The sequence below is a fragment of the Biomphalaria glabrata genome, chromosome 9 (genome assembly GCF_947242115.1).
Source record: "Biomphalaria glabrata chromosome 9, xgBioGlab47.1, whole genome shotgun sequence".
Taxonomy (NCBI): Eukaryota; Metazoa; Mollusca; class Gastropoda; family Planorbidae; genus Biomphalaria; species Biomphalaria glabrata.
In genome coordinates, this window is record NC_074719.1 from 30892285 (window position 1) to 30906613 (window position 14329).

The 14329-nt window shown below is 33.3% G+C and overlaps 1 protein-coding gene across 15 annotated transcripts in view; it reads left to right on the forward strand.

Moving 5' to 3' along the window:
* Positions 1–14329, forward strand: part of LOC106073466 (centriolin-like) — a 276342-nt gene that overhangs the window by 130939 nt on the left and 131074 nt on the right. For 14 of the 15 annotated variants that reach the window (XM_056040843.1, XM_056040842.1, XM_056040844.1 and 11 more), the window contains 3 exons: positions 395–716; positions 1775–1936; positions 2791–2857. In XM_056040843.1, the coding sequence (XP_055896818.1) occupies positions 395–716; positions 1775–1936; positions 2791–2857 (551 nt within the window). The remainder of the gene's footprint in view (positions 1–394; positions 717–1774; positions 1937–2790; positions 2858–14329) is intronic. The other variant, XM_056040849.1, reaches the window with a different exon arrangement.

The window sequence follows — 14329 nt, forward strand, 5'->3', positions numbered from 1 at the left end:
GACCCATCTTTCACAGTTTCTTTGTATAGTATCACAAAGCAATGTTCTAGATGATAAGCTCTAGTCTTGACCCATTATTCACATTTTCAGTGAAATAGTTGTTTCCCTGTTGATCCGCGCATTTGTTTGCAAATGTCTTCAAGGTCTTCCTGATGTTTCATTGACTAAAGTCTACCTCATACTCGACCTGGCTGAACACACTATTAAGCGTGACAATGACATTGACATTAATAGAGGAACATTGACAAGACTGACGAAAGCATAAATTTGAATTTTGCTCCGAGACTTTTTATGGCCGTATAACATTGTCATATTTAAATTTGCTAAAGTGTATATGAACATGAGATTTATGGTATGATTGTATAACCTTCCATTATGATCAACATTATTCCAGAACATTTCTATTAAAGACTCACACAAATATATACAAGAACATCTTGGCACTGAAAGGAAGGAATCTAAGGATTGGCATGTAGCTAAATCCTCCCTAAACAGACAAAGTACACCAACTGGCAATCAACCATCAAACCTGGGTAGACAAAGTACACCAATTGGCGATCAACCATCAAACCTGGGTAGACAAAGTACACCAATTGGCAATCAACCATCAAACCAGGGTAGGCAAAGTATGCTCACTTTCAGCCAAACGTCCTCCCATGACAGACAAAATACACAAGTTGATAGCCAACCTTTACCACTGAAGCCTCTAGAAATGGGTAAAAGTTTTGTTGACTTTTTATTTCTTTAAGATAGGGTGGTTTTGTTTACATTTTCATATTCTCTATCTTAAACTCTAATTTTATGTTTTCCTATTGAATCAAATGAATATTTCATTTCAGATTTAATAGGTATTGACATTTGTTTGAGAGATGTATTAACCATTGGTCAAATAAAAGGCGCAATCTACATCTCCTATCCTGTGGACATTTCGACAAAAAAAATTAATTTTTAATTCTATCTCCATGTTGCATCTCCAGGTTATCTTGAAGGGCACTCCATTTCTTTTAAAGCTACATTTCAATACATGTCACACTTTTAAAACTCCATTCTAATACATGTCACACTTTTAAAACTCCATTCTAATACATGTCACACTTTTAAAACTCCATTCTAATACATGTCACACTTTCTTCTCTTGATTTCCAATCAAATAAGTTGAGAGTGTTCTTCCAATAGGCTGGTGTTGAAGCAGCTCCTCGTGAATACTTGGATTTTTTGTTGGTCAAACTGTAGTTTTTCTCTGCTCATCCATTTCAACTGACTGGAAATTCATTTTAAAAATAAAATGTTAATGCTCAAGACATCTCCGAAGGCCCAGATAACATTAAAATCAATAAAGTACCTACTTCTTACATCTCCATCTGTTCTCTTACATTATTACATGTCAAGCTCAGACTACTTTCAAGAAACGTTCACATAGTCATAATGGTTGCCTATTAGTGCATTAGGTATCCAAAAACAGAGTCAGGATGTAGATATCATCATGGTAAACATTCTGACAATATTCAGATGATAAATTTGTGTATTGAATAGTAAAAAAAAACCCAGTAAAAAGTAAAAACCCAATGGTATTAAGGTATGTTCTGTTAAAAAGTTGTTTAAATCTATCTTACACTTACCAATTTGAGACCCATGTAATGTTACACTCGTCCCTTGTGAGCTGAAATAATAAGAAAGAGTTTCAATGCAATATTTCAAAAATAATTATTAAATTGTGATTCATTGAAATAAACTTTGAACTCCTTACTAATATCATGTATTTAACATTCTAAAGCATCTCCCAATGTTCCAGTACTACAAACAGATGTTAGAAAGGAGTTGACTACTGAATCACTTGCTTATCAACCAATTTTCCAGTCTAATCTAGCAACACCAGTAACAATACCTTCTAATTCAGAAGATGCATCTGGCAATGTTCCAAGTTATCTACCTGGAGGTAACATTATATTTTATATGTGTTGATAGAAGTCATTTCTTAAATTAGTGCTAATTATTACAAAAAAAAAAAAAAAAACAGGGGGCGACATATTCTAAAAATAAGTTAAAATATAAATAATAGTATATTTTATTAATATAAGTAAAGAGTTCGTATACAAATTTTGGGATTTCTCTACTAAATTTCGCCTGAACTCCCCTTTGGGGATAGATCGATCACCTTTACCACCCCCTTCCCTGGATCCGCCAGTGATTGGCAGTGTATTGTTATTGTTTACACGTCACAGTTAACACCTGAACTCCCCTTTGGGGATAGGTTGATCACCTTTACTACCCCCCCTCCCTGGATCCGCCAGTGATTGGCAATGTATTGTTATTGTTTACATGTCACAGTTAACGCAATGAGCTTGTTAGAAGTTTTTTTAGAAAGTCATTCATGTTGTAGAATGAAAGCCATCCCCTGCCCCACCATAACTAGTCCAGTTTCTATGTCTAATCGTCTGTAAGTAATCGACTACTATCCATTCAGGCAACAGCTGAATGAAACAAAAACTCATTTTGTTCCGTACTCTGTGAGACTGTTGCTCGTTGATCATGAACATTATCAAGATGTCTGCATGCTGGTGTTACTTACTTAAGTCTCTCTTGGCGTATCACGTTTTTTTATTTTGTATATGTCACTTTTCATTAGGATGAATAAGCACTCAAATCTCTGAGTTTTGACAACCCTTCCCTCGTCATGATTTTCCACAATGGCCTCTTGCATCTGCGATCATAATGAGCTTGTCTTTTTTCCTTGTTAGTTTAAGCAGTAAGTTGTACTAAAAGTTTTTTCCTCAAAAATATTTTAAATAGGTCGAACATTCTCTCCTCAAAAACAAGTTGATGGAGCACCATTCAACCAAAGACCAGTCACATTTATGTAAGTATTTTACAGACATTATATATACAAAGTTACTAACAAAGACTTCTTCATTCTAATTATAAAAATGCTTCAGCTTTTCATCTTTAGCTTAAGCCTCTCTACATAGCGAGTGTTTGTGTATTATATTATGTCATGAGATTATTGAACTGCAGTGGCGTACTGAGGGGTCCAGTTGCAAAGGCAACAAGGCATGTTGAGTTTCTTATAGTGTACGTCAGTGATTCTCAAATCTTTTACTTTTGGTGCCCACTAGACGAAATAAATCGTACTCGCCACCCTTAGCCATCTGGGGTCTTGGTGTGTTTTGTATAGAAGAAAAGGTTATTTTGGGATATACTCGTGGAGGCACATCAGGTTCCAGCTAGCAGGAGGATCTGGGGGAGCGCTTCCTCAGCTACGTTTTCTGCATTCTACTTCTCCCTTCAATTAAGTAATGCCAAGTTAGAAAAACTTCCTTGTCCCATTGAAGCTTTTAAAGGTTAATATGAATTTTAGTTAATATTTTATGCAGTTTTTTTTTACACCAATTCTACACCTACTACGCTACAGCGTCTTGGGGACCCGTCTTTCTCTCGTTAGGCCACTGTCGAAATGAATTACAATATTATTATTCTATGCAATACATGTGTATATGTTTAGATATTAAGTATTGATTTTATAATAATTTATGACTATTTAGTCTTTCTTGTAATGACAGAAGTTGTCTTACAAACCGCTGCCCGCTCCCATACCCCATCGTCCTGTGGGAAGTTTGGACTAGGAAGTAAACTATCTTCAACTCGGAAGGAACATCCGAAACATGTAAAACAAACAAACAAACAACCCGGGGCCGTCGAGATAATCAATTTAGTACGACGTCAGACAAGCGATTTTAGATAATCTTTCAGCATTGATATATCTTGCTTGTACTTCGATGTCTCAGCACGGCTATCAACATAGCTATTGGCATTTTCATTTAAACGGAACTAGAATAATGATGTAGATCTACATAAACTAAACTTCTGATTTAGCACTCTTAAGATCTACATCTACTTGATCTAGATCTAATTAACAGTAGCACCAGGGACCAAGTTTTTAAATGAGAGAAAGTAGTGAATTAAATGCGACGAAAATAAGGGACTGCGCCTACCAAGGCTCGAACCAGTGGCCCTGGAAACGACAACACCGCCTAGCGATAACGCACTAAGCGAACCTAACCTCTAGACCATCGGAATGTCCAAAAAAACATTCTTCTGGTCCAGAGTCATTTCGCTCGTATGCAAATTACCACCCCAGTGGTCAATGGTCACATGCCCTAGCTAGCTCCTCCGATGGTCTAGTGAAAAGAGAAATCTAGATAAATATAATACCATTAATTAGATTTTTGGAATGGTCTCGTATGAAAATTAGATGTACCATAATCTTGGGGAGAGATTTTTATACCCTATTTTGGTGTTAGGAAGTTTTTTCCTTAAAAGTCGGAACGTAATATTAACGATAATTAGATTTTAAAACGTTTCGCTAGAAAATTAAATGTAATGCACAACAGAAGTGAGATTTTACATAAAAAGAGTTCGATTGTCTGTCATAAAAATCCGGAAGAACCGGTATTCGTAAATGAGAAGAAGATTATTTGTTTTATTTATTAGAATAGGGATTTCAAACAGTTATTTGTCTAAGTAGATTTTTCATATAAAATTCGGAACAATTTCGGCGACGATTTGTAAGAAAATTTAAGTAATGTTGGTTGATTTCTTTTTCAAAACCAAATCCGGAACATTCTTTACAGATAAAAAAAACTTCTGTTATGTTTCAGCAATAAAATTCAATGTAAAGTAAGTCTAAAAAGTGTTTTTCAATAATTGTTTCTAATACATTACTTTCTTACTAATTTAAAATCCTGAACAACCTATTGTCGATATTTTTGAAAAAAGAAAGTCATTTGACATAAATTTGTTTTAAGTTGAAAATACAGAACAATTTGATATCGATAAATAAACTATAGTGACGTACTGTCAAACAATATAAGTGTAATATTAGACTATTATGCAATTTCAAACAATCATTGGACATAATTTATTTTTATAAAACAATATCCGGAACAACATTATAGTTAATGAAATATAAGTCAGTATAGAGATTTTCATTTAGCATTTATATGCAATTTACATTAAAAAACCGGAACAACTTATTAATGATCATGTTTTTTTTGCAACATTTAAGCATGAAAATTAAATTTAATCTAAGAAGAGGAAACAAACATTCGTTGGCATTGATTTGTTTTTCACAAAAACATCCGGAACAATCTATTATAGATACTTAAAACTATTGCAATGTTTCGGAAGGAACATTAAAGGTCAAATCAGATTTTCAATAACGTTTATAGTGTTTTTTTTTTGTTTTTTTTTTTATATAAACGTGACGGACAGACCGACCAACAAACAAAACGCACAAAAATAAGCGGCTTTTATCCGAATGGGGGCACTAAACAAAAAATAAATAAAATCTGATTATTAATTTTTTTTAAGGAATTCATATCATGCCGCGGGGTTACGCTACTGAACGAAAATCGCTGCATAAAAAAAGTCCATTTAAAAAAATGTGCGTGATATTTACTGTTAGACACCTTATTTATATAGGTTAGTTATTTTAGTTATTTAGCGACGCACCATAGTAGACGCATATTGAACGGGACTAGTGACGTTTGGGATATGTTGGGTTAGAGACCGGAAAATCAGTTAGCGTTAGAACATTCCAGGGTAACGACGTGTTTAGTGACAGAGACTTCTACTGTGGCCTTTTATCATAATAAATATATATTAACTTGTTCATCATCGTTGACTACATCTCTTCACCTGTTACAATCGATGTGCCAGTTCTTGTTTGTGTTGTTGGTCAACTACACGTAATACACCCGAACAATTACACCCAAACGATTGCAGAGTAATTGGTTGACTTCAAGACAGCCTGAACTAGCAACATCACAGTGGCGACCCCCGACGCCCGAAGTCTGAACATCGAACCGGACCTCGAAGCAGAACGTTTACTCAGGTGAGGGTCGTGCACTCGAAGATAAGATTTCATCGGAGTACGGCTGAACACAGCAGCATCGCAGAGTGACTTTGTTTTAGATCTACATGCAGTCGTCGCCTGTTTGATCGCACGTTCAACGAGCCGTTAACTCAGGGTGACCTTCGTCAGGACAGTAATCATCGTAACGTCTGGTCTACTTAACCAGTATATTATCAAAGCCTGATCTTCATATGCTGAATCGACCTACAACCAGAGAAACCGTTCATTCATAACGGGTGAGAGATCGTTAGTGAACCTGTTGGACATATTTTTTCTTCGTCATAGGAGCCACATCGAGTATCAAGTTTTACCTCGTCAGTTTCGAGAAGGACAGTTTGCCCGCTGTCAGAAGTATTGTGAGTACTACAAGTTTGGTAGCTAACTAAATCGAAATCGCTCTGTCGTCTTACCCTTGGAGAGATTCTTGTGGAGCAGTTTGCTCATTGAACCGGTTGCTTGCCACGTTTATAACGGTCACTGTGTTTAACCTTTGGAAGGTTAGTGAAGTAATCTTTATCATTACTGAACATTGATATATCTAGTATTCGTCGGTCTAGACCATACCTAGACTTGTTAGCAGTGAAGTTGTGGAAACAGCTACATCCACTTAATTTCGTTGAAAACCGTTAATCGTATAACGGAACGTCGTCGGAGGTGACCTTGGTTTCACCTAGTCTACATTGGACAGTTTGGTCTAGTGAAGCAACGTACAACAGCAAACTTCGTCGTACTACCAGAGTAGCAGCAGAAGCAGTGAACTATTTTAGAGAACCGTTATTCGTCAGCCCAGATCAAGTCATCGTCAAGAAAGTCGTTATTCGTCAGCCCAGATCAAGTCATCGTCAATAAAGCCGTTATTCGTCAGCCCAGATCAAGTCATCGTCAAGAAATTCGTTATTCGTCAGTCGTCCAGATCAAGTTGTCGTCAAGAGACTGTTATTTGTCAGTAATCATCTACACAAGTCAAGTCATCGCTAGAAGAACCGTTAACCTATTCGTCAGTAACTGTGTATACAAAGTCGTCGGAACTACACATACGGTCATCAACAGTCGTCAAAGAAACTGGAACATTTTGCTGTGGCATATCAGGACATCTGTGGCATTACGTGGGATACTGGTAGCACCGGAGAACAGAGTCAGAACTGGAAGAGAGGCAGTGGAATTTGTTGTGATCTAGCATATTCGGGAGTCCGAACAAAGGGATCTTTCTTATCAAAAGCTAAGTGCCATTTTTCTTATTAGTATATGTTTAGATTGCCCTTAGAAATAGATTTTGTCTAAATTTGGTACGTTAGCCTGAGTAAAATCAGGTGGTGCGCCTTAAAACCCGTCGGGGTAGAAGACGTAATTTAGATGAAAAGCTATATTATACGTTTAGGGTTGTAATTTGTTTTGTTTGTGCAAACGTCATATCCGTTGTTGCCTGGTTACTTCGTGACGTTATCATTGTGTGCCATATTGTCACATCCCAACCCATAGCGATAGTCTCATTTAATTATTTCATTTGTGTATATTATTTTAAATTATTTATTTTTATTAATTTAATTAGATCTGTATTTTTTTTTCACTTAATGATAGAAAGTGCGGGTAGGATTCTTTCATTGTGAATCAGACTAAAATAATTTTAGTTTGAGCGGTTAAAATCAATTATGATTTTGCCATGAGAATAATGCCGAAACTGGCTATGTAGTCAAACACTATCGTCTGGCTAAATTTAGATCTGCAAATTGTTGTACATCTCTTTGGTACAATTTAATTATCTAGACTCTACTTTGAAATATTATTAAGTTGAAGATGAATGAAGGTAGTACATTCTAGATATATATATCTTGTTGAAGATATATTTGACACTGTATACACATATTTGTTTCGCATGGTGAAATAGAACCATAATCTACTCTAGATCTAGACTCTAGACAGTCTTTGAATTTACTCTAAACACTTCACTGTGACTTCAGTCATACCAGATTTTGAAATTGATCATAGTTATTCATACTAGATCTAAAAGTCATAGTGCTCTTGATAACTATAGATCTAAATGGTAATATTATACATACTATAATATACTAGATTTAAATTTGTGTGTAATACTGGACCTAATATACAGATTTGAATATAACCATAATAACTCAGACTAGATTTATACATTTACTAAATCTATAGATAGAGACATATCATTTAAAATTTGTATAAAAGTGTGGAAAAACTTAAATATAAAATAAGTTTAAAGTATAGCCATAACTAATATAGGCCAAGTAAAAATATATATAAAATATAAAACACAATGGCTACATCATCATATGTGGACCTTAAGGAGGTTAAGGAAACAGCTATGCAGGATGGAAAGGCCATGGAGTTAAAAGGAAAGGACTTAGCAGCTTATGTACAGCAAGTTGTGAAGGAAGAAACGGAACGTCAAAGACAAGAGATAGAAAGACAAGAAGAACGTCAAAGACAAGAGATAGAAAGACAAGAAGAACGTCAAAGACAAGAGATAGAGAGACAAGATAGGATCAGAAAGGAAGAATATGAGAAGCAAAAAGAGGACCGAGAACATGAAGCTAAAATGGAGAAGATGAGATTGGATGCAGCACAAGCCAGAGCCCAAACTGAACAAGGAAATAACACTAATAACTCAAATAATTATACCACTCAAAGAGACAACCCTAATTCACAAACATGGCTAAAGAGAAAAATACAAAGTTTTGATGAACAGAAGGATGACATTGGTGATTTCCTGAAAAGATATGAGGCAAAAATGTCTACATTTAATATGCCTGAAGAAGAATGGTCTGAAATACTGATAGACTTTGTTCATGGTCAAGCTCTAACAATATGCCAAAATCATGACCATCATATTGATGATAGCTATCAGGTTTTAAAAAGAGAGTTATTAAATGCATATGGTCATAATGCTACAACTTTTAGAAAGAAATACTTTGACAATATACCATCATTAGGAATAGAACCCCAAACTACCATTAATATGGAAAAGGATTTTTTCAATAAGTGGGTAAAATTAGAAAAAGTGAATAACTCTTATGAAGGATTAAAAAATTTTATTCTAGTGGACAACTTTGTAAATAAATGTGATCCTCAATTACAATCTTTTATTAGAGAAAGAAACCCAAAAACTATAGATGAAATAACAGAGATAATGAGAGTATACAAAAATGCCTATCCAAATAAACCATTTTCTGATAGGGATAAGAGCAAAGTAGATTTAATAGGATACACCAAAGAAAATGTTGATAGAAGTAGAAATAGAAACAGATCAAATAGTGGAAATAGAAAATATAGTGAAATAACCTGTTTTAAATGTCAAGGAAAAGGTCATATAGCAGCTAACTGTAGAAGAGGGAATAGTAGGTCTGGAAGTAGAAATAGATACAATGAACAAAATAACAGTAGATATAGGAGTAGAGATAGGAATGACAGGGGAAATTATAGAAATAGGAGTTACAGTAGGGAATACAAAAATAAAGGTACAGATAGGATATATTTCATGGAAGGAAATAGGAACAATTTTGCAGTGTACCCAGGGTTTGTAGATAGAATTCCGGTGGAATTAATCAGGGATTCAGGTTGTAACACCTTGGCAGTAAAAACTAAATTTGTCAAACCTCATTGGTATAAAGGGTTTACTAGGAAAGTAGAATTAGCAGATGGCACTGTAAGGGAATTTAAAGCTATAAGGGTATACATTGAAACCCCATTTTTCACTGGTTATTGTGATGGCATTGCAATACCAGAAATGAGATATGATATGTTAGTAGGAAACATAAAAGGAGTTAAAGAATGTTCAAGAAAAGAATTAGAAGACTGGCAAAACAAATACAAAAACATAAGACAAAATCATGAAAACATAGAAACACAAAATATAACAAGTATGATAATAACAAGATCAATGGATAAAAAAGATGAGAAACAGGAAAATACAATAAATGTAATAAGTAATGATAAAGAAAAAGAAACCAGTAATGTAATACAAATAGAAAATACAGATGTTAAGGAAAGAGAGATAGAAAATGAAACACAAAATAGTCTTGAAACACAAATATTTCAAAGTGAAAAAGAAACAACACCCACATTTGCATTAGAACAAATGAATGACAATATTATTGGGAAAATTTATTCGAGAATATCAGATAAAAACAATAATAATCCAATGGAGAAATTTTGCATAGAGAATAAAATATTGTTTAGACAAACAAGTAATGATAATAAGAAAATAAAACAACTTGTCTTACCACAGAAATATTGGAAAGATGTTTTAATCATGACACATGATAATAATTTAGCAGCACATAGGGGAGTAAAGAAATGTTATAGGAATTTGTCAAAACAAGTATTTTGGCCCAAAATGAAAGCAACAATCAACAAATACATAAACTCATGTGACATATGTCAAAAGAGATCGAACAAAAGTCTAGTGAATAAAGCACCTATTCAAGAAATGGATGAACCTACAGCACCATTTCAGAAAGTATCTATTGATTTAATAGGTCCTTTAATTCAAACTGAAAATAATAACAAATACATTCTAACAGTAATAGACATGTTTAGTAGATACCCAGAGGCAATCCCATTATCAAATACAAGTGCAGAAAATATCATTAATGCCATAACTCAAAAAGTAATTACAAGACATGGTATACCTAAAATTATATTGAGTGATCAGGGATCTCAGTTTAAGTCAGAACAATTTAAGAAATGGACTAAACAATACAATATACAACACATATACTCTTCGGTTTACCACCCGGAGAGTAACGGTTTATGTGAACGATATGGTGGATCATTAAAAAGATCACTAACAAAGATAATTCAGAATAATCAGAACAAGTGGGATCATTACATTAACTATGTACTATTTGCTCATAGAAACAACATCCATGAAGCAACACAATTTTCACCATATGAAATAATACATGGAAGAAAACCCAGAGATGAATTAGATGTTTTTAAAGAAAATCTAATAGACAATGAGAATAAATTAAATAATGACAGTGAAACAACAATCACAACAGAATTGAAAGAAATATGGACTCAAGCATATAACAACAATAAGAAGTACAAACAAAGTGCTCATGAGAATCTAAATAAGAAAAGACAATTGAAAACACTAGAAGTAGGAAACAATGTATTAATATTGATAAATGACCTGAAAAATAAAATTGGTAAACAATGGAAAGGTCCATTTAAGGTGATAAAACAAATTAATGATGTGAATTATCAAATTGAAATAAATGGGAAAATTAAAACATATCACATAAATAATTTGAAACTGTATCATGATAGAGAAGATGAGTTAATACAAAACATTCAGGAGGAAATAGAAAATAAATTTTCAGAAAGAGAAGAATGCTTGATGATAATAACAAATGAAAATCACAATGAAAATGATATTAAGGAAATACCTGTAATAGAAACAAAAGAGAATCAAACTTGGCAAAAGATTAATCTTAATAATCTAACTAAGGAAAAGTCAAAAGACATAACTAAAATAATACAGGAATACAAAGAAATTTTTTCCAGCATACCAGGAAAAACAAATATTATTAAACATGACATTAAAGTAACAGACACAAAACCTATCAAGCTTAAGCCATATAGAATACCGTTACATTTACAAGACAAAGTAAAGAAAGAAATAGACAATTTACTAGAATCAGGTATAATTGAGCCATCAACATCTCCTTATGCTTCACCAATTGTGATAGCCAAAAAGAAGAATGGAGATATAAGGTTATGTATTGATTATAGGAAACTTAACAACATCACAGAATTTGACCCATATCCAATGCCAAATATAGAGGATATTTTACATAAATTAAATGGAGCAAAATTTTTTACTAAATTGGATTTAACTAAAGGTTATTGGCAAATACCTTTAACAGAAAATGCAAAACCTTACACAGCATTTGTAACACCATATGGTATTTTTCAATGGAATTATATGAGTTTTGGATTAGTAAATGCACCTGCCACATTTAATAGAATGATGAACATGATAATTGGAAACAAAGAAAATGTTATTTGCTATTTGGATGACATATGTATTTTTAATAATAGTTGGGAGGAACATTTGGTAGATGTAAAAGAAGTATTCAAAATAATAAAAGAAAGTGGACTTACAATTCAAGCAGAAAAAGTAGAAATAGGATTGGAGGAAATAATTTTCTTAGGACATAAAATAAATAACAACATGATTAGCCCTATTGAAGATAACATAAAGAAAGTACTTAATATTGAAATACCTACAACAAAAAGACAAATTAAAAGCATATTGGGAATAGTAAATTATTACAGAAAGTTTATAAAAAACTTAGCAGAAATAGTGAATCCACTAAATGACTTACTTAAAAAAGGAAAACCTCAAAAAGTAGTTTGTAATGAGGAATGTGTGAAAGCTATTGACAGAATTAAAGATGTTTTTAGTCATGAACTAATATTAAGACTACCTGATAAAGACAAAATATTTTATGTCACAACTGATGCATCTGGTAATGCTATTGGTGGTTGTTTAATGCAGAACTATGATAACTTACATCCTATATTATATGTAAGTAGAAAATTGTCAGAGGCAGAGAAAAAATATAGTGTCATTGAAAGAGAAGCCTTAGCTGTAATATGGGTAATTACTAAGCTAGAGAGTTATCTAATAGGAAGGAAATTCATATTATTAACTGATCATAAACCTATTCAATATATACAGCAAAAGAGCATGAAAAACAGTCGTGTTTATAGATGGTTCTTAGCACTACAGGAGTATAAATTTGAAGTGAAAGCTATTAGTGGATCTGTGAATATTGTAGCTGATTTATTGTCTAGAATGACATTGAAGTGAAACAATTTTGTAAATAAACTATGATTATATTGAGTATGTAATATATATTAATATATTGACACCATTTATATGTTATGGAAAAGGGAGATAAGTAAATTTGATGTTAAGCATTTAAAAGTAAGTATGGATATTTTTTTTTGTGTGAATCATTTCATATATCATTGACGAAAGTTAGTTCTATGGAAAAGGGTGAGTATAAAAGAAAAATGGACAAAAGCGTATAAAAGGGTGGTAAGAAAAAATGTATTGAATGTGTAAATAAAGTTTGTAATTGTTTTTTGAAATATTGTATTTTATCAGATTACTGCCAGTGAAGAACATTTGAGATGTGTAGGACATGCCCATAGGATGTCACATTTTCCTCTATGATGAACTGTGTACTAAGGAGGATGATTCTGGAATGTTATGAACTGTTATGAACATTGACATTGAATATGAAGAACTGTCAAGTCAAGATGAAAATGTCAAGATGAAGATGTCAAGATGAAGATGTCAAGATTTTATGTTTGTGGTCTTCCCCTTAAATTGAAAATGCCCTTGTAAGACTTGACAGTAGTGGAAAAATATTGACATATTTTTTTTTCAAGGGGGGGAGGAATCTGTTAGACACCTTATTTATATAGGTTAGTTATTTTAGTTATTTAGCGACGCACCATAGTAGACGCATATTGAACGGGACTAGTGACGTTTGGGATATGTTGGGTTAGAGACCGGAAAATCAGTTAGCGTTAGAACATTCCAGGGTAACGACGTGTTTAGTGACAGAGACTTCTACTGTGGCCTTTTATCATAATAAATATATATTAACTTGTTCATCATCGTTGACTACATCTCTTCACCTGTTACAATCGATGTGCCAGTTCTTGTTTGTGTTGTTGGTCAACTACACGTAATACACCCGAACAATTACACCCAAACGATTGCAGAGTAATTGGTTGACTTCAAGACAGCCTGAACTAGCAACATCACATTACATACAAAGTGCATTCTTAGCCTTTATAAACAAACATAAATGTTTTCTTTTAATTTTAGCAGCTAGTTGACCAGAAAAAAACACCTTTAACTAATATTTATATTTGTTGTGAACATTTCTTGTACATTTTATAAATATATTTGACTTAGTGATACGAAAATACACAAAAAATTATAATTCTTCGTTAACGTATTGTAACATTGCCTCCCTTACATTTACGTAATTGTTTTAGAATTGGTGTATTTTTATGAAAAAATCGCTTGCATAATTAATTTTATTAATTAAACGGTTTGCTTTTAAAAAACCAAATGTAGCCGTTGCACCGGCATATGCTTGGAAGCCAGTCAGTGACCGCATCATTACAGCTCGACTCCAAACAAAGCAAATCAAAGTCACTACCATCCAAGCTTATGCCCCTACAGAGGATGCAGAAGATACCATCAAAGATCATTTCTATAATCAACTACAAACCACTCTTGATGAAACACCTACTCACGACCTAATTCTACTGATGGGAGACTTTAACGCCAAAATCAATCCCAACCGAACTGGCTTTGAATATGTAATGGGACCATATGGCTCTGCAGAAAACATC